Source organism: Danio rerio, chromosome 9 (assembly GCF_049306965.1).
Source record: "Danio rerio strain Tuebingen ecotype United States chromosome 9, GRCz12tu, whole genome shotgun sequence".
NCBI classification, from domain to species: domain Eukaryota; kingdom Metazoa; phylum Chordata; class Actinopteri; order Cypriniformes; family Danionidae; genus Danio; species Danio rerio.
The window spans coordinates 32,501-60,000 of NC_133184.1; the positions used below are offsets into that span (position 1 = coordinate 32,501).

Genomic DNA, 27,500 nt, shown 5'->3' on the forward strand with positions numbered 1-27,500 from the left:
AACAAAACTCTGTGTGTGTGTGTGTGTGTGTGTGTGTGTGTGTGTGTGTGTGTTTGTTTGTGTGTGTAGTTTTGACCATGCGCTGCAGACGCTGAAGAACACAGCGCTGAACACGCAGGATGAGCTGGCGGAGGTGTTTTTGGAGATGCGTGCGCAGCTGTACCTGAGCGCCGGCACACTGCTGCTGAAGAGGGCTGAGCAGAGGGAGCTGCAGTGGAGAGCGGTGCAGGATCTGGCTGCACTGTGTTACCTGGTGGCATATCAGGTGCGCGCACACACACACACGCACGCACGCCGGTATATACACAGAAACTTGTGTGCACACAAACACTCATATATATATATATATATATATATATAGACATGCATGCACACACACTTGATCTCACATGCATGCATACATACAGATAGACACACACACTCTCTCACACTCACTGACACACAGACTCACACTCTCTCTTGATCTTTCTCTCTCTCACACACACACACACACACACACACACACACACACACACTCACTCACTCAGCTCCTCCTGATGTGCTGTTCTCCGCAGGCCCCCAGACCCAGAGGGCGGCTCCTGCAGGGTGATGCGGCCCCGGGGCCCCTGCAGCTGCTGTGCTGTGAGCGTCAGAGTCATGCGGGACACATGCTGCTGAACCTGCATGCGGAGCCGGAGCAGCTGCTGGAAAACCTGTTGGAGAATTTCGGGAACCGCAGCGTCCCCGTCCGGCTGCTGGACACACTCTTCAACACCGCAGACCACCAGCACACCTTCCTCTGCAGCGACCACACACACATCACCAGCCCACACCCGCCCAGCGCACAGCACCTGGCCCAGGTGGACAGAGGTACGACAGCAGAGTGTGTGTGTGTCGCTGTGTCTGTGCGAGCGTGAGTTAGTGTGAGTGTGTGTCTGTCAGTCAAGTTGAGCTATATCGTTATATATACACCACGGTGCTACTTAAATAAACAATCATAAGTATGAACACAACCCTGGACACAAGAGCTATTTTAACCTGCACATAACGAACATACCCGAGCGCTGATCTAACTCTACTAACTATACATGTACTATAAATACTAAACTATACACATTAGCCAAGGCGGAGTATAGAGGGACTTTTACATCAGAACATTCCTTCATAATTTTCTTCTGCTTATCCGGGCCGGTCGCGAGGGCAGGAGTGAGAGTAGGAATGTAGAAGGTGTTGGTAAACCAGGAGCTTTGCCTTCCAGCACAGTTCTTTCTTTACCACAACGGAGCGGTACATACACGGCATTACTGCTGCCACTGCACTGACCCGCCTGTCAGACTCATGGTCCACTCTTCCCTTGGTGAAGGCTGTGGAGTGTGATCCCCCTATAGTTGGAATTCACCCGCCCGTCCCTCTTTTTAAAATAAGAACTACCACCACAGATGCCCAGTTCAGAGGTACTGTCCCCAACCTTTGTGTGATATTGTAGAGCCGTGTCAGCCAAGACAGCCCCACAATATCCAGAGACTTGAGATGCACAGGTTGCATGTCATCCACCTGTCGCTTTGCCACTGCGGAGCTTGCAGACTACCCCAGTGACCTCAGCTTGGGTAATGTGTGAATCCATCCTTCCACCCAGTCTCTGCTTCTGCTGTGATATTGAGGAGATCCGCACAGTATTCCTTCCACCGTCCAACAACATCTGCAGTCGAGGTCGACAGCTCCCCACTTCTGCTGTAAACAGTGTCTTTCTGGAACTGCTGTCTGAGCACCTTCCAGCACTCCTCCCAAGGACTTCAAGAAGGCTGGGCACTCTGCACTGGTGTTCGGCCTATAGGCACAAACTACAGAGAGAGACCTATCCCTGACCCAAAGGCACAGGGAGGCGACCCTCTTCTTCACTGGGGCAAACTCTAACACATGGTGACAAAGTGGGAAAGCTGAAAGCAAGCCCTCACCATCCCAGCGCCTCTCATCGTGGGCAACTCCACAGAATTCCAGCCCTTCTCAAGAAGTTTAGTTCCCGAGCCCAAGCTGTGTGTGGAGGTGGGCTCGACTATCTCTAGTCATTACCGTTCAACCTCCTGCACTAGCTTGGGCTTCTTACCTTCAAGTGAGGTGACATTTCATGCCCCAAGAGCCCGTTCCTGTGCCTGATAATCAGGTTGTAATGGTCCTGACGTTTGAACACTGCCTGTTTCACAATCCTTACAGTAAGATGATCCCTCATCACTCCTTCAGGCTGAGCCAAGGCAGGTTTTGTTAGAGAAAACCTGGCCACCAGGTGCTCTCATACAAGCCCCAACCCCAGGCCTGACTCCAGGGTGAGGCTCCTCAATGTCTTAGCAGGTCTGACCTGTCACCAAAGACCTTTTAGGTTTGCACTTGGATTTGCTGGGGCACTGTGAAGGGAACAGTTCCTGCACCAGACGGTGATGCAGCGGGTCAGCACACTCTCAAGGTTTGCTCTGTAGAAAGTGGTGGGGACGGGTGGAGGGAAACACTTTTCAGCTGGTTGTGAAAGTGCAAGTGTTGTTGTGCCATTTTGGAGCAAGATGGTGTTGGAGATGCTCTGAGATGTGGAGCTCCGTGAGCATAGTGCTGCTGACTCTTCCACTCGAGGCTCAGTGGGTTGATAGAGCTCCTCCTGACGTCCATCGCAGCCTCCTCTGTCTTTCCCACACTGAGCAGTTGTTAGTGTCACTCTGTAGTTGCTCTCTTTAAAGCGTTTCACCAATGTTGCTAATGAGACCTTCCACTGTGTCGTCAGCACACCTGATGCTGGTCTGAGCTGAACCCGTCAGTGCAGTGGTGGGTCAGCAGCGGTGTGGAGAGCAGCGGGCCGAGCACACAGCCCTGCGGTACACCTGTTGTACACCTGAGCTCCGTGAGGGACTGCTTTAGGTGTGGTGGCCTCGCGCACTGACTGAGGTCTCCAGTTGTAAAGTCTGGGATCCAGTTGCAGAAGGAGGCTTTAAGGCCCAGCAGGTTGAGCTTATCAGTGAGCTGATGTGGGATTATTGTGTTGAATGCTGAGCTGGAGAGTGTGTGTGTGTGTGTGTGTGTGTGTGTGTGTGTTCACTCTCTCTCTCTCCTCAGGGTGTGTGCAGCAGTGTGCAGGGGACCTCCAGCAGCTGGTATGGTTGGCTCTGCAGTGGAGGCTGATGGAGCAGACTGTTGACCTGCAGCAGTGGTTGAAGCTCCTGTTCCCGCGCCTGCCTCTGGAGACCTCCAAACTGGACACCAGCGCCCCCGAGTCCCTCTGCCTGCTGGACTTAGAGGTGTGTCAAATACAGCTAACACTGCTCTACCTGTCCAGCAGTACACAGACAGAGCACATGACAGAAACGCTCAGCTCAGCTTCTCATCCAGCAGTGTCTCCATCAGGGGTCACTTCAGCATGATCATCCTTTACAGTCATGATGTCTCCACTGAGCACATCTGGCAGAGTCTAACTTAGACATAACTTCTACTGTGTGTGTGTGTGTGTGTGTGCGCAGGTGTTTGTAAGCGGTGTGGTGTTCACCTGTGAGGCGCAGCTGCAGGAGTGTGAGTGTGTGTCGTCTGCGCCCCGCTGTCTGCCGCTTCCGCTGATGAAGCTGCTGTCCACCGCCAGGCAGAGGGAATGGTGGGACGCCGTATACAACCTCATCCACAAGAGGGCGCAGTGAGTACGGCCGCAGGCTAGAGAGTGTGTATGTGTGTGCCAGTGTGTTGTGTGTGTGTATTGACTCTGCTGTGTGTGTTCCCGCAGGCCGGGCTCCTCTGCTAAGCTGCGAATGGTAGTTCAGCATGGGCTAGGAATGTTACGAGGCGCAGAGAAGCACGGGCTCCAGCCGGCACTGCTCGTCCACTGGGCTCGGCATCTGGCTGCAGCGGTACGTCTGATAATAACTCTGATATTAACGCCACAAGTGTGTGTGTTGTCTGCATGTTTGATCTGTTTATGTGGTCCGTCCTCTGTGCTGTCCTGCAGTGAGGCTGATGTCTGTTCTGCAGTAATCTACATGTGGAGGGTATGCGTGACGGCGCCCTCTAGTGTCCTGTATGAATGAGAGAGAAATGATAGTATTGCAGGGTTCACTGAGGTCTGGAACTCTTATTGTAGTGTATTCCTGACCACATCTGCTGTGTTTGAGCTTGGTCATCTGCTGCGGTGTGTTTGGTTATGCAAGAAGGGTTCAACACTTTTCTTTTACCATTATAAATATGTACAAGTGTTTTTCTCTGGAGGTACAGGTCACTGTTTCATCTCAGTGAATATGAATTTATATCAGTAATTAAGATCAGAAGGAGGACCAGAAAATGATGTGGTTGTAAGTTGTAAGTCCATATTGTCCATCCCAGTCGCTCTCCATCAGCTGTGTGTGTGTGTGTGTGTGTGTGTGTTCATCAGGGCGAGCGCACTAACTCCTACTATGAGCAGAGGGATTATGCGGGCCGCAGTGTGCACTACTGGAAGCTGCTGCTCCCCCTGCTGGAGAAAATCTGCAACAAGCGCAGCATCCCAGAGCCTCTGGAGCCGCTGTTCCCACACTTCAGGAGCAGAGACATACAGGTGTGTGTGTGTGTGTGTGTGTGTGTGTGTGTGTGTGTGTGTGTGTGTGTGTGTGTGTGTGTGTGTGAGATTGATTCTTATGACCCGTTTCCATTGAGTGGTAAGGGACGATTCGGTGCACTTATATGGCCGTTTCCACTGTTAAAAGGTATCCAAAAGCGAACTGTACCATACCATTTTTTGGTCACCCATTGCAAAGGGTACTGGCATGACACAAAGAGTACCAAAAGGCGGAGCTTGAAGCACAGCTGAACGCTATTGGTTTACAGAGAATATTCACTCGCTGAAGCAGGAGAATGAAAACAAAGGAAGCGGCATTTTTAAATACACAGCAGAGACATTACAGCATAATAATATATACATATAATAACAAGCCACGGTCGACCTGAGATCAGACAATCCTTGTCGTCGTCTTGATGAACAGCCACAAAGCCAAGAGCAGAATCTGCCGTGTCCTGTTGTTGTTCACAGGCTCTTCTAAAAGTGTGAGCGGCTTCACGTTCCTCAGAGAGCTCGCTGCACGTCTGTGTTAGAAATAAGGAAATTCTTGAGCTCATATTAATAACCTGCTCGTGATCATTCCTCTGGTAAAAAAAATCGTCTGAAACTTTGTCGTACACCACACACACTATAAGAGTACCCTTTTGGCAGTGGAAACGCAAGCCTGATAAAGGTGACCCGCACTCTACCTCTCAGTGGAAACTGGCTGTAATGCCTCTTCTCCATTGAGCGGTTCGGTGCGGATCCCCTTTATCAGACTTGTGTCTCTGCTATGGTCTGGTGTGGCTGCGGTCGACTTCATTCTCACTCGAAGAGAAGTAAGAGTGAAGCCGTACGGGTCCTTCACACATATAAGAAGCACTGCTCACACAGCAGCTGCTCACACACTGTCTCCAATGCTGTGTGTGTGTTCTTCAGGCTGCTGAGGTGTGTGCGCTGCAGCAGGAGGTCAGTCTCAGCGCTGCCGTCCTGCTGGACATTGAGGGTAGCACAGAGGAGGCCATCGCTCAGCTGGAGCAGATCAACACTGTGGGCTCTGACTGGCAGCTGGCCAAGGTGAGCTTACCTGTGTCTGACCGGCTCTGCCCCCTCAAACACACACACACACACACACACACACACACACACACACACACAACATTCTGTGTTTTGTTCAACTGTTACATCAGTGTGTTTCTACTGATGATGATGATGATGGTGCTGTTTGTGTGTGTGCAGATCTACCAGCGGCTGGTGGAGGAAGCAGGAAACGGCTTGGAAGAAACACAGGGCCGCTGCACCAACTTCCTGCTGCAGTTCCAGAAATACCTGATGAAGATTTGCCAGGCCAGCACAGAGGACATGGAGAGGGTACACACACACACACACAAACACACACACACACACACACACACACACACACACACACAGCTGACCTCTTAGTTGTGTGTGTGAGCTGACCTCTGAACCGAGTGTGTGTGTGTGTGTTGTACTGCAGCTGCCGGTGGGAATGGAGGAGGTGCTGGATCTGCTGAAGGAGGTGTCTCAGCAGCTGGAGGAGGATGGAGTGGAGCAGCAGGTGGAGCCGCAGCAGGTGGAGTTCCCCCGCACCTCCAGCCCTGGCCGGCCCGCTGAAGCCCAGCACGCACTCGGCACTCCCTCCCCAGCCAAGAGCTCCGCATCGCCCGCCAGGAGACCCACCGTGAGTCTGGGCTGGGTTAATCTGCTGGGTTATTGTTCTGCTGGGTTACTCACACTCCCCTGTGTCTGCAGTTCTCCCCCAAGACGCCTCCGCACTGGGCCGAGGACCAGAAGTCTCTGCTGCAGATGCTGTGCCAGCAGGTGGAGGCCCTGAAGGTCAGTGTACAGCTCACCTGAGTACTGCTGCTTCTAGAACACACACACACACACACACACATACTCATATGAACTCATACCCACTAACAGACACACACACACACTACAGAGTTCTGCAGTGCTAGTAATGATGCAGAGGCTCGTTTTTCCCACAGAATAAAAAAAAAACATTGATTGAGAATTTCTCCCTAATAACAGATGCTCACAGTTTATCTCACAGCAATAATGATAATAATAATGATAACAGTTACTCTCCGAGTTTCGAGAGTTCATTAAATAATGCTGTTCAAATGGCATAAATCAGATGCAGTGGCTGAGCTGAATACTGCGTGAGTGAGTGAGTGAGTGAGTGAGTGAGTGAGTGAGTGAGTGAGTGAGTGAGTGAGTGAGTGAGTGAGTGAGTGAGTGAGTGAGTGAGTGAGTGAGTGAGTGCAGCTGTGATAATGATATATGTAATGTCTGTAATATCTCGTGTTTTTCTGCTGCAGAATGAGGTTCATGACCTGCGGCAGAACCCCGCCGACAGCACCGGCTCCTCATACCGCATATATCCAGAGAACACAGAGGGGTTTCCTGCGGCACAGACCTTCCACGGCGTTCCTCTAACCGGTCAGTCCTGCATACACCCTGAGTCTCAGATCTGCTCAGTTTCAGTATTCACACACACACACACACACACACACACACACACACACACTGTGAGCTGTGCTTATTCAAACTCACGCTTTTGCATGAACACCAGACTGAAGGAACTCATTCTCTTCCCCCTTTTCTCTCAGTCTCTACCACAGGTCCCTCTGGGTACTACAGCCAGTCTCCGGCGTATAACTCTCAGTATCTTCTTCGCCCTGCTGCAAACGTCACTCCCACAAAGGTAATGCAGCGTTTACAGCTGTGTGCAACCCTCTACACGCCTGTGACCACTACTTCAGGTCACTACTTCAGATCATCTGCTGTTCTCCTAAATATTAATCGCACTGCCTGCGTTCACTCAGTCTGATCAGGATGCGGATGATTAATACATCAACTCTAGCCAATGGAAATGTAAAACTTTAGAGTGTTGTTCCCGGCGCTCCTGAAGGAAACATGTGTTCATGAAAGCATAAACCCGTATATGATTTATTTGTAAGACTTGTGCTCAGCCTCCAGTAACACTTTATATAAACAGGAATGACCGTTCACTGCAGGCCAGCTACTGACTTCTTAAAAGACTCGACACTTTCTGTCTAACCAATTATTATTTATCGGCTATCAATACACTTCCAGTAGGCCCAGCATGTTTACATACGTGATTGATTGATTACCAGTGTAGAGGGTTGTTTATTGTAATTAGGAAAAGGATCTGAGGACTCACAGTGATTGTTTGTGTTCCTCCGCAGGGTCCGGTGTACGGGATGAACCGTCTTCCTCCACAGCAACACATGTACAGCTACCAGCAGCAAACACATACTCCGCCGCTGCAGTCCACACCGGCCTGCATGTACCCTCAGGAGCAGGTGTTCGGTGCGCCCATTCGCTTTGAGTCTCCAGCCACGTCTCTACTGTCCCCGTACAGCGAAGAGTATTACGCCCACAGCGTTCCTCAGCCTACCGTCAATCCTACATTACCTGAGCCAGGATACTTCACCAAGCCCAACGCTGCAGCGTCTATGCAGCCGTCTAGGAGCAGCGAGAGCAAGACGGAGGCCCGGACCAGCCTCGGGCCGCAGTTCACTCCTGAAGTCTCCAAGGTTCCACACTTTGGGGGCGTCATTGTGGCTCCATCAACATCCACCACTACAACCTCGACTGCGTTCAAGTTCAACTCCAATTTCAAGTCCAATGATGGCGACTTCACATTCTCCTCCTCCCAGAGGAAAAACAGCGAGAGCCTGCTGGGCCTGCTGACCTCAGATATTCCTCCCAAAACAGATGGACCGTCAGAGCCAAAGCAGAGCCATGAGCAGACCGGAGTCTTCACCTTTGGGAGTAAAAACGCCACAGGATTTTCATTCACTGATGGTTCTCAGAGCAAAATGAATATTTTTGGCAACACTGACCCATTTAGCTTTACAAGTGGAGCCAAACCAGTGCTGGGCGCTGCTGAGGAGAAAAGCGGAGACAGTGATAACGACAGCACACATGTGGAGGAGGACGAGGACGGCCCTCACTTCGAGCCCATCGTGCCTCTGCCTGACAAGGTGGATGTGAAAACCGGCGAAGAGGAGGAAGAGGAAATGTTCTGCAAGAGAGCAAAGCTGTTCCGGTTCGACGCAGACACTAAAGAGTGGAAGGAGAGAGGGATAGGCAGCATCAAGATCCTGAAGCACAAAACATCTGGGAAAGTTCGCCTGCTGATGAGGAGGGAGCAGGTCCTCAAAATCTGCGCTAATCACTATATCACTGCAGACATGGCCCTAAAACCCAATGCTGGGTCCGACAAGTCCTGGGTGTGGTACGCCATGGATTATGCAGATGAAATGCCAAAGACCGAGCAGTTGGCCATTCGCTTTAAAACGGCAGATGATGCAGCACTGTTTAAAGTGAAATTTGAGGAGGCTCAGAAATTTATTTCTGCACAAGGCCCACTGCTGGAAAAGACAAGTGAATTGCTAAAGCCTCCGATTGCATCTAAAGAGTCAGATCTTAAGATCCGGTTTTCCAAGAAGGAAGGTGAATGGGACTGCGAGACGTGCTGTGTCCGGAACGCTCCTGCATCTGCAGTGTGTGTAGCCTGCGGCAGCCCGGCACCTTCAGCTAAAGGCAAACCTGCGGAGCAAATCAAGAGCTCAGCATTGCCGAAGCCTCTGGTTGCATCTAAAGAGTCAGAACTTAAGATCCGGTTTTCCAAGAAGGATGGTGAATGGGACTGCGAGACGTGCTGTGTCCGGAACTCTCCTGCCTCTGTAGCGTGTGTGGCCTGCAGCAGCCCGGCACCTTCAGCTAAAGGCAAACCTGCGGAGCAAATCAAGAGCTCCGTGTCGCTGGCTCCCCCTGCCAAAGTCTTCTCTTTTGGACTTCCTGCAGATTCTGCCAAAAGCACTTCCTTCACAGATGGCAGCACAAAAGGCTCAGCATTTGGATCTCAAATACCAGCTTCTTTTAGTTTTGGGTCAAGTAATGCCGCAGTGACCCCACTTGGCTTTGCCTCTCAGACTGATAAGAAGAGCATACCTGCAGATACTAAGCAAAACACCAAAGTTTCCCCGACACCAGCATTCTCCTTGACCCCTGGGTTCGGTTCTCAGTTTGCCAAGAAAGATGGTCAATGGGACTGTGACTGCTGCTTGGTGAGGAACGATGCGTCCGCCACTGAATGTGTTTCCTGCAATACCCCCTGCAGCACACCGAAGACTGGGTTAGCAGCTATGTTTGGAAAGAAAGCTGGGCAGTGGGACTGTGACGCCTGCCTGGTGAGAAATGAAGGCGAATCTAGCCACTGTGTTTCATGTCAGACGGCGAACCCCAACATGAAGAGCAAGACCTCATCAGCACCGTCCAGCTCCACTTTCAGCTTCAGTTTTGGCAGTTCTAGCAGCCAGCCTGCCGCCACCGGCTTTAAGAGCAGCTTCACTGCAGGCCCTGCATTTCAGTTTGGCACAAGTACAGAAAAATCCTCTTCAGAGGGCTTTAAGTTTGCGTCCTCCTCCACTCAAGCTGATAAATCATCAAGCAGCTCTAATTTCTCATTCTCAATGCCAGCACCTGGTGAAGGATTTAAGTTTGGCATTACTGAACCTCAGACGAAGGCATCCGACACACAGCCACAAACTAGCTCCGCATCTGACCTCCTCAAAAATATTGCAGAACTTCACAAAGAGAAGGAGAAAGAAGCCATCCAGAGTTCCTCAGATGATTCTGCAGACACCAGCGCTCATGATGATAATCCTCTCATTAGCGGAAAGGCCGACACCTTCAGCTTTGCAGACCTGGCCAAGTCCTCTAAGGAAGGTTTTCAGTTCGGCCAGCAGGATCCCTCTTTCAGAGGCTTTGCAGGGGCCGGCCAGCAGCTCTTCACAGTGCTTCCTAAACCAGATACCTCCGCCGATCAAGAGGACGAAATGTACAGAACAGAGGAGAATGATGATATTCAGTTTGAACCTGTCGTTCAGATGCCGGATAAGGTTGATCTGGTCACAGGGGAAGAAGATGAGAAAATCCTGTATTCGCAACGGGTCAAACTCTTCAGATTTGATCCAGAGACGAGTCAGTGGAAAGAGAGAGGAGTTGGCAACCTTAAACTGCTGAAAAACAACCAGAATGGGAAACTGCGAGTGCTCATGCGGAGAGAGCAGGTGCTGAAGGTGTGCGCCAACCACTGGATCACCACCACCATGAACCTGAAGCCACTTGCAGGATCCGATCGGGCCTGGATGTGGTTGGCCAGCGATTTTTCAGATGGAGATGCAAGATTAGAGCAACTTGCTGCAAAATTCAAGACGCCGGAGCTTGCTGAAGAGTTTAAGCAAAGGTTTGAGGAGTGTCAGCGGCTGCTTTTGGATATTCCTTTACAGACGCCTCACAAGCTGGTCAACACTGGCAGGACGGCTCACCTTATACAGAAAGCTGAAGAAATGAAATCTGGTCTCAAGGACCTCAAATCATTCTTGACTCCCCAGAGCAAGGAGGAAGAGAGTAGTGTTACGGCGGACAGCACCTCTTCAGTTATCGTCAAGCTGGACTCGGAGACTACCAGCACTGCATTAGAATGGGATAATTATGATCTGCGGGAGGGAGCGCTGAAAAGCTACACTAAACCCTCAGCAAGTGATGCTTCTGTGCAGCCGGACACAGTCGCTAAGAGTTTATTCCGCTTTGGCGAATCGACCACAGGCTTCAGTTTCAGCTTTCAGCCTATTCTCAGCCCCTCCAAGTCTCCGTGTAAGCTGAACCAGAGTCAGGCATCAGTGGGCACAGATGACGAGCAGGACACCTCTCAGGAGGAGGAGCGGGATGGACAGTACTTCGAGCCGGTGGTACCCATGCCTGACCTGGTCGAGGTCTCGACCGGAGAGGAGGACGAGCAGGTGCTGTTTAGTCACCGTGCCAAATTATACCGATACGACAAAACTCTTAGTCAGTGGAAGGAGAGAGGTATAGGAGACCTTAAAATACTTCAACACTACGAAACAAAGCGCGTCAGGCTTGTGATGAGACGAGACCAGGTGCTCAAACTGTGTGCAAATCACTGGATCGACTCAAGCATGAAGCTGGAGCCCATGAAGGGCGCGGAGAAGGCCTGGATCTGGAGTGCCTTTGACTTTGCTGAAGGGCAGGGTAAAGTGGAGCAGCTGGCGGTGCGCTTCAAACTGCAGGACACTGCCAGCATTTTCAGAGACGTCTTTGAAGAGGCCAAGACTGCACTGGACAGAGACACTCTGCTGAACCCACGATCTGCCCGAGAAGCGTCCTTCATCCAAGAGTCGATCTGCGGCCAGGCGGCTGTGGCTGTGCTGGAGGAGACCACTAAAGAGCCTTCCGGACTTCCAGAGCATAGCAGTCCAAAACCTGAGCGGACGCCCCCAGCAGAGTTTTCCACTCCGGTCAGCAAGACTGTGGTCTCTCCACCCAAGTTTGTGTTTGGCTCAGACTCTGTGCAGAAGATCTTTGGCAGCCCAAAAGAGAATTCTGCGGTTTCTCCTGTCCGGACAGCAGATGAGGACAGTGGAGAATCCAGACTGAAGACCTCTGCAGTGACCTCCAGCCAGGCTGGCACTCCTTTCAGCTTACCAACCAAAAGTAAGTCGTATTCTATAACCCATTACTCAAATCTCTTGGTTTAGATCAGGGGTGTCCACCCATTCTGCCAAAGGGCCACGATCATGCTGTTTTAGTTATAGATAACTCTAATCAAGTTCACTCTAAAAGTGGCAGAGTTTGTTTATGTGTTTTTGCCAAAAGGAAAAGAACTATCCTCATCTTCCCATCTGTTGTATGGTTTCACCTTTGGCTCAGTTCCTGAGATAAATGCAAGATCTTCAAGAACATAAACCCAAGTCTTTCTTTAGGTTTGGATTTTAGGCTTTTCAAAGATAATCCTATGGCATTTTGGACCTGCACATCAGATGCCCAGTTTGAAGCCCAAGGTATTTGTGGTAAAGCTGGAGGTGTTTAGCATGAGCGGGTCTGAGTGTTAACCTTAGTGTTTCTCTGGCCCAGTCCAGACGTCTGCATGAATAACAATGAGCCGTGTGTGTGAGACTCCAGTGGGTTTCAGCAGTGAGGGTCTCCTGTCTGCTGCAGGTGAACTCTGAGCTGTCTTTTGGTCTGTGTTGTTGCAGTTTTCCTGGATTGAGTCTTCCGTTGTGGTTTTCTGTGATGAATAGAGCTGTTTTAGCCCGCAGATGAGATCTAATATCTAAGATTTCAGTGTTTGTGCTTACTCTTAACCACCTTTAGCCCTGTTCAGATGCCAGTTTTTTCTCATGAGGCGTCTGTAAAGGAAAAATCTCTTCAGCATTTTTGTTTGAAGATAATGTTGTGTGGATTGTAGTCCCGAAAGCGGGAAATGAAACCTGAAAATCCCAAATGTGAATTAGGTGCGTTTCCATCAGTGTTATAGTGACCTAGCAGCCAACAGTAAACAAGGCGAGCGAGTTTGCCTTAACTTTTTTCACTAAGCCCGATTATCACATCAGTCAAGCATAAAAATCTCTTTTAGTAAATGAAAGGGTTTTGTGGAAGCTCAGATAACGGTCAGTAATCTGTACTTTCTAGCTCTTCGGTAGTGTAATTTTCAATGCACATGATTTTTGCACCACTTTTTCTTAATGCAAATTGCTGCAAAGTGCAACCGTACTGCGAGACTCACCTGGCAATTAAATCACCACACAACATCAGTGTGTGTCCAGAAAAACAGAAGGTAATTTGGCCAGTGATTTATTTTGTAGGCGATGAGAGAACAGACATTCTGCATTTAAACCGCTTTAAAATCACCAAATCACCCCTGTAGATGCTGAACATCTCTTACGCACCCCAGAGAAACAATTACGACCCACATGGGGATTTACAAAATACAGGAATACAGATGCATAAATAGCGCTGCAGTATTTCTCCTATTAGTACTACAGGGATCAGACTGTAAAGGGTAACACACAGCTGTATGAGTTAGAGCTGCGCAAACACCCCTCCGTATAGTCTTTCTGACTTCACCACTGGCCTCGAGGAGCAGAGAGTTCATTACACTAAAGGTGTGCTTCCGCTCTCAGTAGTGCACCTATGCAGTGGACACGGCTCTAAACTCTGTGTGTGAGTGTGGGCTTGTGGATGTGTGTTCAGTCCTCTAACATCTAACAGTGTGTTGTTGATCTGCATGTTGTGCAGAGACTCCATCAACTAAACCTGCTCATCCGCATCATTGGTGTAGATTTTGCACATCTCACATTTCCCCTGCAGATTGGGTTTGGGGAGGGTTTCACTATTATAAACAGATTAAAGAGCAGCACAGCAGAGAAAGGATGAACTGATCTGAGTGTACGGTGGAGATCTGTGGCTGTCCTGTTCTTCACTCCTGTACCACTGGGTTCCGTCTAAGTCAGGGGTGTCCACACTCAGTCCTGGAGGGCCGGTGTCCTGGAGAGATTAGCTCTAACCCTAATCAAACACACCTGAAGCAGTCAATCAAGCTTTTACTAGATATACTAGAAACACCTGGGCAGGTGTGTTGAAGCAAGTTGGAGCTAAACTCAGCAGGACATTGGCCCTCCAGGACTGAGTTTGGACACCCCTGGTTTAAGTAGATTCACGGTCTGATTTTATCCCACTGTCGATAAAACGTGGTTCTTTTATAGACTTGTGTTTGTCAAATCAGTGTAATTAACTTTAGACCAGTTAAAGGCCCTGGATTGTCTTTTCGGTGCGTCCGTAGTTTAAGTGTGGTTCAGTGTTTGTGTTAGGTTTCCACTGCCTGCCTCACACAGACTTGCTCTTTGTGTGTGTGTGTTTGTGTGTGTGTGTGTGTGTGTTTGTGTGTGTGTGTGTGTGTGTGTTTGTGTGTGTGTGTGTGTTCAGCCTGTCCTTCACTGAAGCAGAAGAGCGTGCAGGACTTGTATAATGATGATGATGATGATGATGATCTGGAGGTGATCTTCGAGCGCCAGCCAACAAGAGAACAGGCAGATCTGGCGGCCTCACTGCTTCTGCCGCACACCTTCTTCTGCTATAAGAACCGTCCCGGATACACCAGCGAGGAGGAGGAGGACGGTAATATCTGCTGTGTGTGTTGCAGCTCAGCAAGTGACTAAAGCATGCTGAACTCATCAGTGTTTCTCTCTGCTCGTCCCGCAGATGAAGATTTCGAGAGCGCTGTGAGGAGTCTTCAGGGACAGCTGTATGAAGATGATCACGGTAACACACCTCTGCTGCAGGGCATTGACACTAGAACAGACTTTTTAATTTTTGCTAATTAATATCTGTTAATATCTTCAAGACCTTGACCTTTCCTGTGAGCATCTGTGAGAGTGATCATGTGTTTTCGTCTGTGTGTCTCTCTCTGTGCTCCTGCAGAGTGTGTGCTGGTATGGGAGAAGCGAGCATCTGCAGATGAGGAGCAGAGGGCCAGGCGTCTCCTCCTCCCTCCTACATTCCTGTGCGGCGTCAGCAGTGACTCGGACCTGGAGCCCGAGCGGGCAGAGGACAGCAGCACACACACACAGGCGGACACACTGACACAAACGCAGGTGAGAGCTGCTCGTTCACCACACTGACCCTGCTGCTGCTTCTCTTGCTCATCTGTGTGTTTGTGTCAGCAGGTCAGGCTGGATCCATCCCATGATGCATCAGTGGCCAGCAGTAGCACCATGGAGCTCCAGAAGACTGACCGCAGCTCTCCGATTGACCTGTCTACTAAGAGGAGCAGTGAGAGCAGCTTCAGTGCAGACACCGCACATCTGACCCCCGCTGATCCCTCAGGTACAGCATTGTTCTTCCAGCTCCTTTGCTGACCATTCAGGTACAACACTAACCCCTTCTGACCCCTCAGGTACAGTGCTGACTCCCACTGACCCCAGCTCTTCAGCTGACCCCTCAGGTACATCATTGACCCCCGCTGACCCCAGCTCTTCAGCTGAGCCCTCAGGTACATCATTGACCCCCGCTGACCCCAGCTCCACCACTGAGCCCTCAGGTACAGCACTGACCCGGCACTGCATGCTTATCGTGTTCATGTGTAGTAGTTACACAATCTCTTCTTTAAACTCGTGGTCTGTGTAAATGTGTGTGCAGTGTTCACCGATGCGTTGACCTGTCGAGCGGCGGCTCAGAGCAGCCAGCCTATGCTAGGGGTCAGCTGTGTGTGTTAGAGTTGTGTTTTTGTGTTTCGGCAGGTATCTTCTTTGGATCTGCAACTGCAAGCCCATTCTCATTCGCAGATCTGGCCAAGACCTCAGGAGAGTTCGCGTTCGGGAAGAAAGGTGAGCCTGTTTACCTGATTCGCAGTGTTGAGCAGTGAGAACAGCCTCGCTTGGAGACTGCATAATAGTGTGTGTTCTGCGTGTGTGTCCTGCTCATGCAGCCCTGTGTCTGAGTGCAGCCGGCTGGCATGTTGTGATGAGTCTTTTGATTACCTTTACACTCAGCCATGTCGAGGTTGTGTCCCTGATGCCGTGTGCATCGTGTATGAGCCCGAAACAACCAACGTCACTCGCAGACCCACGAACATGCACTAACTGTGTCTCAGTGACAGTGAAAATGACAGCTGAGAGTAAGATCTGACATGTGAGGCCCAATCCTGGGTCATTCCACTAGCAGAGGACAAAGAACTGAGTGATGGGTCAATTCCATCTGAGGATGAGGAAGACCATTCTGCTTTCCTGGTCCCACAGTCGAGACTCTCTGGTGCAGGTGACTCTGCCTTTCAACAGACGGTATCCTGCAAGAGGCCCATGGCCCTATAGACGGAGGGAGCTGAATGGGACGTTTACAGTGGGAAAAGGTTACGACCTGTTCAACCTAGCTTCCGAATCTGCGCTCTACTCCTGCCTTCTAGATTGTTTTAGATGGCAAGATGGAACCACTTGCAGCATCCATCTATCAGAGGCGCAGTCAGTGTTCCCGCTAAATGCTTTAAGTTTACTGTCAGTAGTTGGGGTGACTGGCTGAGCTGTGTCAGGTGAGAGAGCATTAAGTAGAGAAGATGTGGGAAACTAGCACCCTCAGAAAAACAAGAAGATGAAACCTTTGAACTCTGTTTACCACACAGGCAACTACCGCACCCTCATCAGCTAGAGTAAATACAACACCACTGCATACAACACCACAGTGGTTGCTTACGTCAGAGTACAGGTAGACACATGCTCCCTTCATTTGCAAGGCTGTTGCCCATCAGAGAGACTCCTCTTCCAGGGCTGTTGAACAGGGGAGAGGGTTTACTGACCAGCGGAAACCTCCTGTATCAGGAATGGAAACTGTATCCTCAGTGGTGAGGCAGATCTGGGAGAGGTACAGTCAGGGTACAGTAGATCTCTTCACCTCACAGGAAAATTCCCAGAGTTCGCTTCTCTAAAAGAAGTCGATGCACTGTTGGGTGTGGATGCTCTAGCCCAGCCTTGGCCAGATGTCCTCCTTCATGCATTCCCTCCTCTGAGCTTAATCTCCCCCACTGTAGTCAGACTGGCACTGATAGGACGGTGCTGGCCGACCAGGCCCTGGGTTACAGAGATAGATCATCTGCTGTCAGGCCAGCCCTTATCATCCTCACACAGACACCGCTCTGGGCCTGACCAGGGAATGGTGGAACCCGAGAGCCGCAGGGCTGCCTTCATCAGTCAAACACACTACACAGAGCACTAGACCCTCATCCACTCGCACACTTTACAGTCATGAGTGAGTCTTGGACAAATGCTCTGAACAGAGTCCTACAGTCTCTCTCCGGTGTTCAGTGAGGGAGCTGTTGTGTTGTACAGGGTTAGTTAATAAGGGAAGGCTTGCTCTATTCAGCAGCTATTCCTGCCTCTCACATCAGCGTTAATCAACCTGCCAGTCGGCCTCCTTTAAGTCATTTCATAAAGGGAGCAGAGGATGGTGCTGTTGAGAGATTTGTCAGCTGTCCTGGAGGCTCTTTCTCAACACCCATTTGGACCACTAGATGGCGTTGGGTTGAAGCTCCTCTGTCTTAAGACAGTGCTGCCTTTAGCTCTGTTGACTGCTAAGGGCTCTTCATAGGTATGTGGAGAGAACAGCAGCTACAGACAGAATGGCCAGCGCTGTGTGTATTGGCCTACTCTCCTCAAAGGGAAGCTGTTGTCTGGTCAGCTGCTGATGTCTCGAGTGTAACGCAGCGGTTCTCGAGCACCCGAGGGTTCCCCACCGGGAGAAGAGCATGTAGACGGCACAGTGGAATGACAGGAAGTGATGTAGAGATGGAGGGGTTTGGGTTTGGGAAACGTCCACGAGCTGAGATTCAATCTTAGGATTCAGCAGGAGCACTGTTGACGTGTGTGTGTGTGTGTGTGTGTGTGTGTGTGTGTGTGTGTGTGTGTGTGTGTGTGTGTGTGTGTGTGTGTGTGTGTGTGTGTGTGTGTGTGTGTGTGTGTGTGTGTGTGTGTGTGTGTGTGTGTGTGTGTTCCTGCAGATGAAAACTTCAGCTGGTCAAATGCGGGCGCAGCAGTGTTTGGAGCTGCAGCACGTGCTGAAACACACAGAGATGATGATGATGAGGGTGATGATGATGAAGCTCCCCACAGTGACGAGATCCACTTCGAGCCCATCGTTTCTCTGCCAGAGGTACAGATGAGCACTGCTGTTCTCTCTGTGATGGACAGCTGTCACATGCTGAAATGTTGTTATGCTGAACTCCAGAGCGGTCACGAGCACCTGGAGGCGAACAGAAGAAGATGCATCAAGCACAGAGACCTATGTTATGACGAGTGTGTGTGTGTGTGTGTGTGTGTGTGTGTGTGTGTGTGTGTGTGTGTGTGTGTGTGTGTGTGTGTGTGTGTGTGTGTGTGTGTGTCTCCCGCAGGTGGAGGTGCGTTCGGGCGAGGAGGATGAGGAGATCCTGTTTAAGGAGCGGTGTCGTCTGTACCGATGGGATCGAGATCTGCAGCAGTGGAAGGAGCGCGGCGTGGGCGAGCTGAAGATCCTGTTCCACCCGCAGAAGAAGAGCTACAGGCTGCTGATGAGGAGAGAGCAGGTGCTGAAGGTGTGCGCCAACCATACCATCAGCAGCGGCATCACCCTCACACACATGAACTCCAGCGCCAACGCTCTCGTCTGGACCGCCACCGACTACGCCGGTACACACACACACACACACACACACACACTACAGTCACTTACTCTAGATTGTTTCCTCACACTCGTGTGTGTGTGTGTGTGTGTGTGTGTGTGTGTGTGTGTGTGTGTGTGTGTGTGTGTGTGTGTGTGTGTGTGTGTGTGTGTGTGTGTGTGTGTGTGTGTGTGTGTGTGTGTGTGTGTGTGTGTGTGTGTGTGTGTGTGTGTGTGTGTGTGTGTGTGTGTGTGTCCTCCAGAGGGTGATGGGAAGGTGGAGCAGCTGGCAGTGAAGTTTAAGTCTGCAGATCTGGCGCAGAGCTTCCGCCGTGTGTTTGAGGACTGTCAGCGGTGTGTGTCGCAGGCGGACAGTGCGCAGGTGTCGCTAGCGGAGACGCTGTCGCGAGAGTCAAACCCACGCGTGTTCTTCGATGTGTGTGTGGACGGAGAGGACGCCGGCAGGATCGTCATGGAGCTGTTCGCACACATCGTGCCCAAAACTGCAGAGAACTTCCGTGCGCTGTGCACCGGGGAGAAGGGCTTCGGCTACAGCGGGTCCATATTCCACAGGATCATCCCCGACTTCATGTGTCAGGTCAGCACACACACGCACACACACACACACACACACACACACTCTCACACTCACACTCTCACACTCACACTCACTCACACACACACACACTCACACTTTAGTTTTATGTGTGTGTGTTTCTGATGGGTTGTGTGTGTGTGTGTGTGCAGGGTGGGGACATCACGCATCAGGACGGCACCGGCGGGCGCTCCATCTATGGTCATGCGTTTGAGGATGAGAGCTTCGAGGTGCGGCACACGGGTCCAGGGCTGCTCTCCATGGCCAATCGCGGCAGAGACTCCAACAGCTCGCAGTTCTTCCTCACGCTGCGCAAGGCGGAGCACCTGGACTACAAACACGTCGCCTTCGGCTTCGTCACCGATGGCATGCAGGTGCTCAGGAGACTGGCAGAGATGGGCACCAAAGAGGGCAAACCCACACACACCATCACCATACACCACTGCGGACAGCTCTGACCACACACACACACACACACACACACACACACACACACACACCCCCGTACCTGTCATGTAGAGGTGGACGTTGATTTCAATGGCCTGTTTTTGCATCACTTTTCCTATTGAAATATTCTTATTTTTTCTTTAAATAAACGTGTGAAGGTGTGTGTGCGTGTGTGTTTGCTGATGAAGCTCATACACTCTTCTGTAGACACACACACACACACACATGATCAGATTAACCTTCTGCTCCTCTTTTCTCTGATGCTGTGTTAATCAGGCAAGTTGAGTCTCCTGCGCACACACACACACACACACACACACACACACATATACACACACACACACACACATAAACACACACCAGCAGCGCTTTACATCTGTTTAAAGCAGGAAAATCCTAAAATAATGTGTGTATTTCAGGGTCGTGTGTGTGTGGAGCACATTCGTTTCTGACACACACACACTCTGGAGGAGCTCAGCTGGTAAACCAGCACAGCGCACGGGTGACAGAAGACTGGACCACTGCTGCTTTACACTGATTTATTCTGTGCTGGATCAAGAAGATTACAGTAACACACACACACACACACAGTAGATGTTCATCGCTGGGCTTCAGTCATCAGCACAGTCAACTGCTGGATTATTCAGCCGGCGTTTCCTGCAAACAAACACAGTGAACGAAACACACACACACACACACACACACACACACACACACACACACACACACAGAGCAGATCAATATTCAGAATTATTATTCAGTTTCAGCATTATTTAGTTTCAGTGCTGATCAGGTGTGTGTGTGTGTGTGTGTGTACGTGTACTGACCTTGTCCTCACAGGCACATGGGTCTCCTCTTCCTCTTGTCTCTGGACTCTTGCTCTCGGCTCAGGCGTCTCTTCAGCTCGTCCGGCATTCGCTCATAGCAGTGTTTACAGACGGGTTTCAGGTCGATCTCCACAAACTTATCCCTAAAACACACACACACACACACACACACACACACACACAGAGCACTCATGAGGGAGATATCCCGCTAAGACTCTACATGTAAAGGTGGAGGTGTTGCTTCATGTTATGGTGACGTCTATAGTGTCCGTCAGTGATCTGCTTCAGACACACTCGCTCTACACTGATGTAGTCAACACCACCACCACTGCTGCTGTGTACACCACACATCTCCATCTACATGTGGACTGGCAGCTGTATTCAGGCCTGCAGGACAGCACACCGACTACAAGAGAATCAGCTGATCTCTCATCTGAAATCTAGTTTGGTTGTTGGTGATGTTAATATTCATGTAGATGATGAAGAAGATACTTTAAGTCTGGCCTTCCTACACACACTCAGCTGTGATGGAGTGAAACCGCATGTCTACACCTCATATCAGCACATGGTATGTTGTGCAGCAGAGCGATGTCAACAGATCACGGTTTAATCTGGTTTATTGAGCACTGACAGCTCTACAGAATCCTCTTCTGTTCATGAATATGGCAGAGGGATCAGCGCTAGCACTGGAGATCACTTCATCAGTAATCTGCCTGATCTTCCTCATCTCCACAGCAGTCCAGAAGAGCTCGACGCTGCAACTGAAGCTCTCCACTCTGTCCTTAATAGAGCGTTAGACACAGCTGCTCCATTACATGACACATGAGCACACACGCGCCTTACAGACAGCAGCCGGGCAATGGAGAAATCAACAGTACAGGTCTGGTCTTTAAAGAGAGTACACTCCTGTTCAACACAGAGGCCAGTCTGCCTGAAGATGAAGCATCAGCATGCGTTGCTCAACACAGCAGTGATGACTACATGATCGTCCACATGCAGGACTGATGATATCAGAGAGGAGTAAGCTCCATCAGTCTCCTGCAGCGTCCCGATCACAGCAGTAGGAGAGGAGGAACTGTCCACACTGGTCAACTCCTCCAAATCAACAACCTGAACCCACCACATCATTAAAACAGTTCTCACACGTTTCTGAACCTGTTCCTGACGTTTTCAACTCATCCTTGAATTTAGGACCCATCCTGAAAACTGTTAAACCAGCTGTCATTAAGCGTCTTATTAAAAACACAGCAGCAGCGGCACGGCGGCTCAGTGCACAGCACTCTGACCTCACAGCAAGAAGGTCACTGGTTTGAGTCTCGGCTGGGTCAGTTGGTGTTTCTGTGTGGAGTTTGCATGTTCTCCCCGTGTTGGTGTGGGTTTCCTCCGGGTGCTCCGGTTTCCTCCACAGTCCAAACACATGCACTATAGGGGAACTGATCAACTACACTGGCCGTAGTGTATGAGTGTGTGTGTGTGAGAGAGAATGTGTTAGGGTTATGTGTGTGTGTGTGTGTGTGTGTGTGTGTGTGTGTGAATGAGTGTATATTGGTGTTTCCCAGTGATGGATTGTGGCCATGTAAAACATATGCTGGAATAGTTGGTGGTTCATTCCACTGTGGCGACCCCTGATGAATGAAGGAACTAAGCTGAAGCAATATGTATGAGTGAAAAACCTCTTGATCACAGAATCAGGCGATCATAGACCCGTTTCCCACCTGCCGTTTCTATCAGAGACACTAGAAGCAGCAGCGCAGTGGACGGGCCTGCATGATAAGCTCATCCCTACACTACACTGCCCTGCGTTTCCGTCAGTGTTACTGGACCTCAGTGCTGCGTTTGACTCGGTCCATCATCATATTCTGCTTGACAGGCTTTGAGATGATGCTGGTGTGGCAGGAACTGCTCTGGCCTGGTTCAGGTCTGATCCGAGCGTTATCAGTGTGTGTGTGTTAATGAGGAGGCGTCACACAGATCAACAGAACACTGTGGGCTACCACAAGGCTCGGCGGTCCCACTGTATAGTGTAGAAGTGTGTGCTTTCAGATGCAGCTGTAGTTTCCTCTGTGTAGTGCACTAGTGAGGGCAGATACGCACTTGAGTGTGAGCCTGGAGGTGCAGGTGGAGCAGCTGAAGCAGCGGACACACCAGGCCTTGTTGAGCGCGGACACCACTGAAACACACACACACACACACACACACGCACGCGTCTGAGTGTCAGCAGGTACACACACACACACACACTCAGTGTAAATGCAACTCACCGTCACCCTCGATCACACGGTTACACTGAAAGCAGACGTCCCCGAAGAGCTGTGGAGAACCAGAAACACACACACACACCGTCACTGCAGTGTTATAATGTGTGTGTGTGTGTGTGTGTGTGTGTGTGTGTGTGTGTTATGAGCTGAGCTCTGATACCTGGTTATAGTGAGTCTCGCAGTACGCCAGTCCCTTACGCTCGTAATGCCGATGGCCGAGGAACGGCTTCTCACACTTTACACACACAAAGTGCTGCAAACACACACAGAGACACACACACACACACACGCATGCATAAACACAAAGAGAGCAGCTTCACACACTTAAATGATGAATAAAGGGTCAGTCAGTCCTGTGTGTGCGTGCGTGTGCGTGTGTGTGTGTGTGTGTACCTCCACGTGCCACTGTTTCCCCATGGCGTTGACCACTCGTCCCTCCACTGGTCTCCTGCAGGCTCCACAGATGGGGACGCCCAGCTTATCATGACAGGGCAGACAGTAGAGCTCCCCCTTCAGCTCACGCGCATCTGCTGTCAGCTCCTTCCTGGAGGAGCACACACACACACACACAGGAGATCAGCAGCACGATACACCAATACACACACACACACACACACACACACAGGAGATCAGCAGCACGATACACCAATACACACACACACACACACACACACACAGGAGATCAGCAGCACGATACACCAATACACACACACACACACACACACACACACAGGAGATCAGCAGCACGATACACCAATACACACACACACACACAGACCCGCAGTGGCTGCAGTTGAAGTGGTCGGGGTGGTACGGGTCGCTCCGGTACATCAGCGGCTCCTCCACCACACACAGGCACTTCTGGCAGACGTGTTTGCCCAGAGAGAGAGCCTTCTGACGGCTGTGGCAGGAGCGGCACAGGGGTCTGTGGAGGAGAGAGGGGTCAGCGGAGACTGCAGCGCACACACGCACTCACACACACACACACACACACACACTCACCGGCCGCCGCTCTTCACGAAGCCCACATCAGCCAGCACCGCCTCACACACCTCGCAGCAGAAGCAGTCCGGGTGCCAGCTGCTGTTCATAGCCTTGATGACCCGACCCACCACAAACTCACCTGCACACACACCATTCACTGGTTCATCATCCTCCTCCTCTGCTCCTCCTTCATCATCGTCTGCTCTACTCACCACACTGATGGCAGCAGGGGGCGAACAGCATCTGGAAGTCGTGCTCACAGTATTTCCTGCCCTCAAACTGCACAACACCAGCGGGAACACAAGACGCACATACATCAGGACAACAGAGTAATCTGTGTGTGTGTGTGTGTGTGTGTGCGTGTGTGTGCGCGTGTGCGTGTGTGTGTGTGTTACCTCGTAGAACAGCCCCTGGATGAGCTGCTGGAAGCACTGTGCGCAGGTGAAGCACTGCTCGTGGTACAGCTCTCCATTACTGTTCACCATCTTCTCTGTGGGGCTGAAGCTGCTCTTACAGCGCTCACACACTGCGTTCGCCAGCGCGTTCGTCATGTTGCTGAGGACACACACACACACACACACACACACACTGGTGATGTTCTCCTGCTTGCACCATTGAGCAGGAGCTGGTTCCTCCTCTACAGCAGGGGGCACCAGACTCCCTCATCACCCTGCCTGCTCCAGTTATACCCAGGCTGTGTTCCAGTCCACTTTAAGACCCTCACTAGTTAACTTTCCCTCCCTTGTTCCCTCAGGGGAATCCCCAATGCCATGGTGAAGTGTGTTCATCAAGTGAGCGAGGGATTAGATGGACATGCCCTCAGCTCCTCTTTCTGTGGCTCTGGGTGAATGTGTTGGGTGTTTCCCTCCCATCGTGTCTCTCCTGGCTGACACCTGACTCCTGCTGCTGTCCAAACAGTAAGCAATCATGGGTTTGATCAACTGGTCTCTGAACACAGTTGACCCCCTCTTCTTGATGGGAAGTCTGGGTTTGGGGGAACCCACCTGTCTACAGGTCTACAACACGGGTCTATAACCAGCCCAGTCTGAGAGCCACTACACACACACACACACACACAGGTGTTCCCTTTGCTGTTTAAAGCTGGTCTTGTGTGATCCACAGATGGACAGCAGGGTTCAGTCTTGAGGTCAGCTCGTGCTCCTCCACCTGAGAGAGACTCCTCAGTTCTGGACTGGGTCCTGCTGTTGGGAAAGGGCCGGTGTGAGGTTGTGTCCACCCGACTCTACAGTGCAGGAGTGACTCTTAGCGGCTGCAGGTGCAGGATGAGGATCATCTCGCTGTCTTTCTAAGACCTCTGTGCTGCGTTATGAACAGCTAATGACTGTAGAACAGAAGACGCTGGAGGCAGATGAGCGTTTGCACCTCCTCTCATGTTAATAATAGAGCTGCAGACGTGATGTGGTGTGTGTCTGACCTCAGAGCGCCGCTGTTTCTGTTCAGGACAGCACACACACCTCTCTGAACCAGCGACTGAGCAGCAGATCTGAGCAAGACTACTGAAGCAGAGCGAAAAGACTGAAGTCTGGAGTCAGAGATGAATGAGTGACGTCTGCTGCCGACTCCTGTAGACTGAGTGGAGGTCAAGAGGCTCTACATCCAGCTGAAGGAGACACAGAGAGAGAGAGAGAGAGAGAGAGAGAGAGAGCACCGCACCGCAGCTCTACACACGAGCTCAATATACTGCTGAAACACACAGCAGCGCTGAGTTAGTGTGTGTTACAGTGTGTTACAGTGTGTGTGTGAGTTACAGTGTGTGTGTGTTACAGTGTGTTACAGTATGTTACAGTGTGTGTGTGTTACAGTGTGTTACAGTGCGCTGTTCAAGTGTTCCTTCATGTCTGAGCAGAACATGGACTCCTGTTCACTGCTGAAGCTCCACCAGTGGCCTGAACCATGGAGAACGTGCAGCTTCACTGAGTCTCCGGGAGAACTGAGCTCACGCCGCGCTGATGAACACTGAAGAGAAATAAGAGACTCACTAGCGCACGTAGAAGTCGCAGAACTCCTTGTAGACTTTGACATCGCTGCGTTTGGGAACCTCGGGTTCTCCTGCGGTCTGGTTCTGCTGGAGGCCGTCGACGTCCAGCTCTGGAGCTTCTGCTTCTGCTTCCATCATGGAGACCCAAAGACTGACACTGGACCAGCGGATGGAGACATACAGAGAGAGACGCTCCGCCTCTTACTGCTAAATTCAGGATAGACACACACACACACACACACACACACACACACACACACACACACACACACACACACACACACACACACACACACACACACACACACACACACACACACAGCATTCCTCTGGGTCTGTAAATAACCCCTCTGCAGCTGCTCATGTGGAGCTCCTGCTACTCCCCACAAGTATAGCAATAGCAGTATATTTTGAGCGCATGAGGACATGTTTCTGGTCTCTGTGAGGAAAAGGGCTGATCAGTGTGAGGGTTTGGAGAGAGAATATAGTCAGTACAGTGGAGACACCAGTGTGCTCTCTCACAGCTGGTGTGTGTGTGTGTGTGAGAGAGAGAGAATTTTGCTCTACATATGTCTGAGGAGGCCGAGTAAGTGAGTGCTGCAGTTCCTGATGTGTCCAGCAGGGGTGTGTGGAGTCAGTGTAGGGTCATATTTACTTGCAAAATAAAATAGTTTTGCAAACAAAAAATAGAGTGAGCAGAAAATAAATGCAAATCTCCTAAAATTACAGTGAAAATTAATTGTTTGGAAATAAAAATACAATTTACAAACAAAAAAGTGCAAAAAAAAAACCCTAAAATATTTATATATTTTTTTAAAATTATGTATATTTGCAAAACATTTTTATAGCTTTGCCTTTACACAACCGCCCGGTCAATTACAGCGCTCATTTTGATTTCCTTTACTGTTTATTTACTTTTGACCTGCCTCCATTTAAGAGTTCATCACCTGGAGACAGCAACACAACAGCATTTACACCGCTGCATCCAGAACAACCTCAGAGGATATTGGGGCTGGCATCGTCATTTTGGGGGTCGCGGGCTGAAAAGTTTGGGAGCTCCTGCTATAGAGGATGCAGAACAGCAGGGACACAGCGCCCTCTCATGGACACTGGGGCAGTCTGACTGCTTCTCTACAGGAAGTTGTTGTAGTGCACACTCTGTAGTGCTCATCCCTTGATGCTTTGTTTGGCTCCATCTTAAACTCATTGGTGTAATGTCCCTGTGTTCTCCCAGTCTCTCTCCTCAGCCTGTTCTTACTGTCAGTGTGTAAGATCAGCAAACCCTTCACACACACTCTGCTCCTACACACTATACAGCAGTACTGAATACACTGATGTCTGAGTCTGTCATTAACACACTCATACAGAGGAGACCGAGACAGCAGCAGCAGTGAAGACAGTTTATTAGTGTGTTCTGCGCAGTGATTGGTCCATTCTCACACACATCTGCACTGAGCTCCAGATAAAACATCATTAATCAACACACACACACACACACATACACACACACACATACACACATCAGGACACACTTACAGAACAACAACCAGCAACACACACTCCAAAGAGGAGAAACAGAACACACTCTGAGTAATATATTCTCTGACAGACACTCGTGTGTGTGTGTGTGTGTGTGTGTGTGTGACTGACGCTCTTATTTACACACATTCATTGAAGCTGCAGATGAGGATTACAGACACACACACACACACACACACACACACACACACATTATGCTCAATCCTGCATTAATAAAACAGCAGAAAACAAGGCCCAGAGACACTCGTGTGTGTGTGTGTGTGTGTGTGTGTGTGTGACTGACGCTCTTATTTACACA

General features: G+C 50.5%; 3 protein-coding genes across 6 annotated transcripts in view; 1 reads left to right on the top strand and 2 right to left on the bottom strand.

Moving 5' to 3' along the window:
• Nucleotides 1–19,838, top strand: part of ranbp2 (RAN binding protein 2) — a 23,897-nt gene extending 4,059 nt beyond the window's left edge. Inside the window, exons 7-30 of one of the 2 annotated variants that reach the window (XM_073912329.1) lie at nucleotides 70–265; nucleotides 555–849; nucleotides 3,076–3,257; nucleotides 3,477–3,643; nucleotides 3,731–3,854; nucleotides 4,373–4,534; nucleotides 5,453–5,590; nucleotides 5,753–5,884; nucleotides 6,012–6,215; nucleotides 6,287–6,370; nucleotides 6,859–6,979; nucleotides 7,150–7,244; nucleotides 7,750–12,088; nucleotides 12,358–12,435; nucleotides 14,360–14,551; nucleotides 14,636–14,695; nucleotides 14,855–15,027; nucleotides 15,100–15,259; nucleotides 15,330–15,473; nucleotides 15,673–15,759; nucleotides 17,919–18,070; nucleotides 18,309–18,582; nucleotides 18,817–19,151; nucleotides 19,301–19,838. In XM_073912329.1, coding sequence (XP_073768430.1) covers nucleotides 70–265; nucleotides 555–849; nucleotides 3,076–3,257; nucleotides 3,477–3,643; nucleotides 3,731–3,854; nucleotides 4,373–4,534; nucleotides 5,453–5,590; nucleotides 5,753–5,884; nucleotides 6,012–6,215; nucleotides 6,287–6,370; nucleotides 6,859–6,979; nucleotides 7,150–7,244; nucleotides 7,750–12,088; nucleotides 12,358–12,435; nucleotides 14,360–14,551; nucleotides 14,636–14,695; nucleotides 14,855–15,027; nucleotides 15,100–15,259; nucleotides 15,330–15,473; nucleotides 15,673–15,759; nucleotides 17,919–18,070; nucleotides 18,309–18,582; nucleotides 18,817–19,151; nucleotides 19,301–19,606 — 8,200 coding nt within the window. In that variant the 3' untranslated portion in view covers nucleotides 19,607–19,838. The remainder of the gene's footprint in view (nucleotides 1–69; nucleotides 266–554; nucleotides 850–3,075; nucleotides 3,258–3,476; nucleotides 3,644–3,730; nucleotides 3,855–4,372; nucleotides 4,535–5,452; nucleotides 5,591–5,752; nucleotides 5,885–6,011; nucleotides 6,216–6,286; nucleotides 6,371–6,858; nucleotides 6,980–7,149; nucleotides 7,245–7,749; nucleotides 12,089–12,357; nucleotides 12,436–14,359; nucleotides 14,552–14,635; nucleotides 14,696–14,854; nucleotides 15,028–15,099; nucleotides 15,260–15,329; nucleotides 15,474–15,672; nucleotides 15,760–17,918; nucleotides 18,071–18,308; nucleotides 18,583–18,816; nucleotides 19,152–19,300) is intronic. The other variant, XM_073912330.1, reaches the window with a different exon arrangement.
• Nucleotides 19,839–20,120: 282 nt separating this feature from the next.
• On the bottom strand, nucleotides 20,121–25,856 carry lims2 (LIM and senescent cell antigen-like domains 2). Of its 2 annotated transcripts, none has more exons than NM_001020670.2 (11): nucleotides 25,665–25,856; nucleotides 24,060–24,219; nucleotides 23,877–23,943; nucleotides 23,683–23,803; nucleotides 23,459–23,605; nucleotides 23,074–23,224; nucleotides 22,841–22,933; nucleotides 22,684–22,732; nucleotides 22,517–22,592; nucleotides 20,423–20,565; nucleotides 20,121–20,252 (listed from the first exon to the last, which is right to left on the bottom strand). In NM_001020670.2, exons 1-10 carry the CDS (start codon nucleotides 25,796–25,798, stop codon nucleotides 20,430–20,432), a joined length of 1,134 nt encoding a protein of 377 aa, NP_001018506.2. In that variant the 5' UTR covers nucleotides 25,799–25,856; the 3' UTR covers nucleotides 20,121–20,252; nucleotides 20,423–20,429. The 2 variants fall into 2 exon arrangements, with proteins under 2 accessions (NP_001018506.2, XP_073768022.1); XM_073911921.1 differs by having other exon boundaries at nucleotides 24,060–25,285; nucleotides 25,496–25,816.
• A 1,193-nt stretch (nucleotides 25,857–27,049) lies between these two features.
• The window catches only part of gcc2 (GRIP and coiled-coil domain containing 2), a 12,621-nt gene continuing 12,170 nt past the window's right edge, over nucleotides 27,050–27,500 (bottom strand). For both annotated transcript variants that reach the window (XM_073912332.1, XM_073912331.1), the window contains exon 23: nucleotides 27,050–27,500. This exon is cut by the window's right edge and continues 230 nt beyond it. The gene's annotated coding sequence lies outside the window, so the exon portion shown is untranslated.

Excerpts from the sequence above, each read along its gene's own strand:
- lims2 (NM_001020670.2), bottom strand. The coding sequence starts at position 25,798 with ATGGAAGCAGAAGCAGAAGCTCCAGAGCTGGACGTCGACGGCCTCCAG. Across the intron at positions 22,934-23,073 it reads GGAAACAGTGGCACGTGGAG|CACTTTGTGTGTGTAAAGTG; the intron begins GTACACACACAC and ends GTGTGTTTGCAG. Across the intron at positions 20,566-22,516 it reads ACCTCCAGGCTCACACTCAA|GGATAAGTTTGTGGAGATCG; the intron begins GTGCGTATCTGC and ends TGTGTGTTTTAG.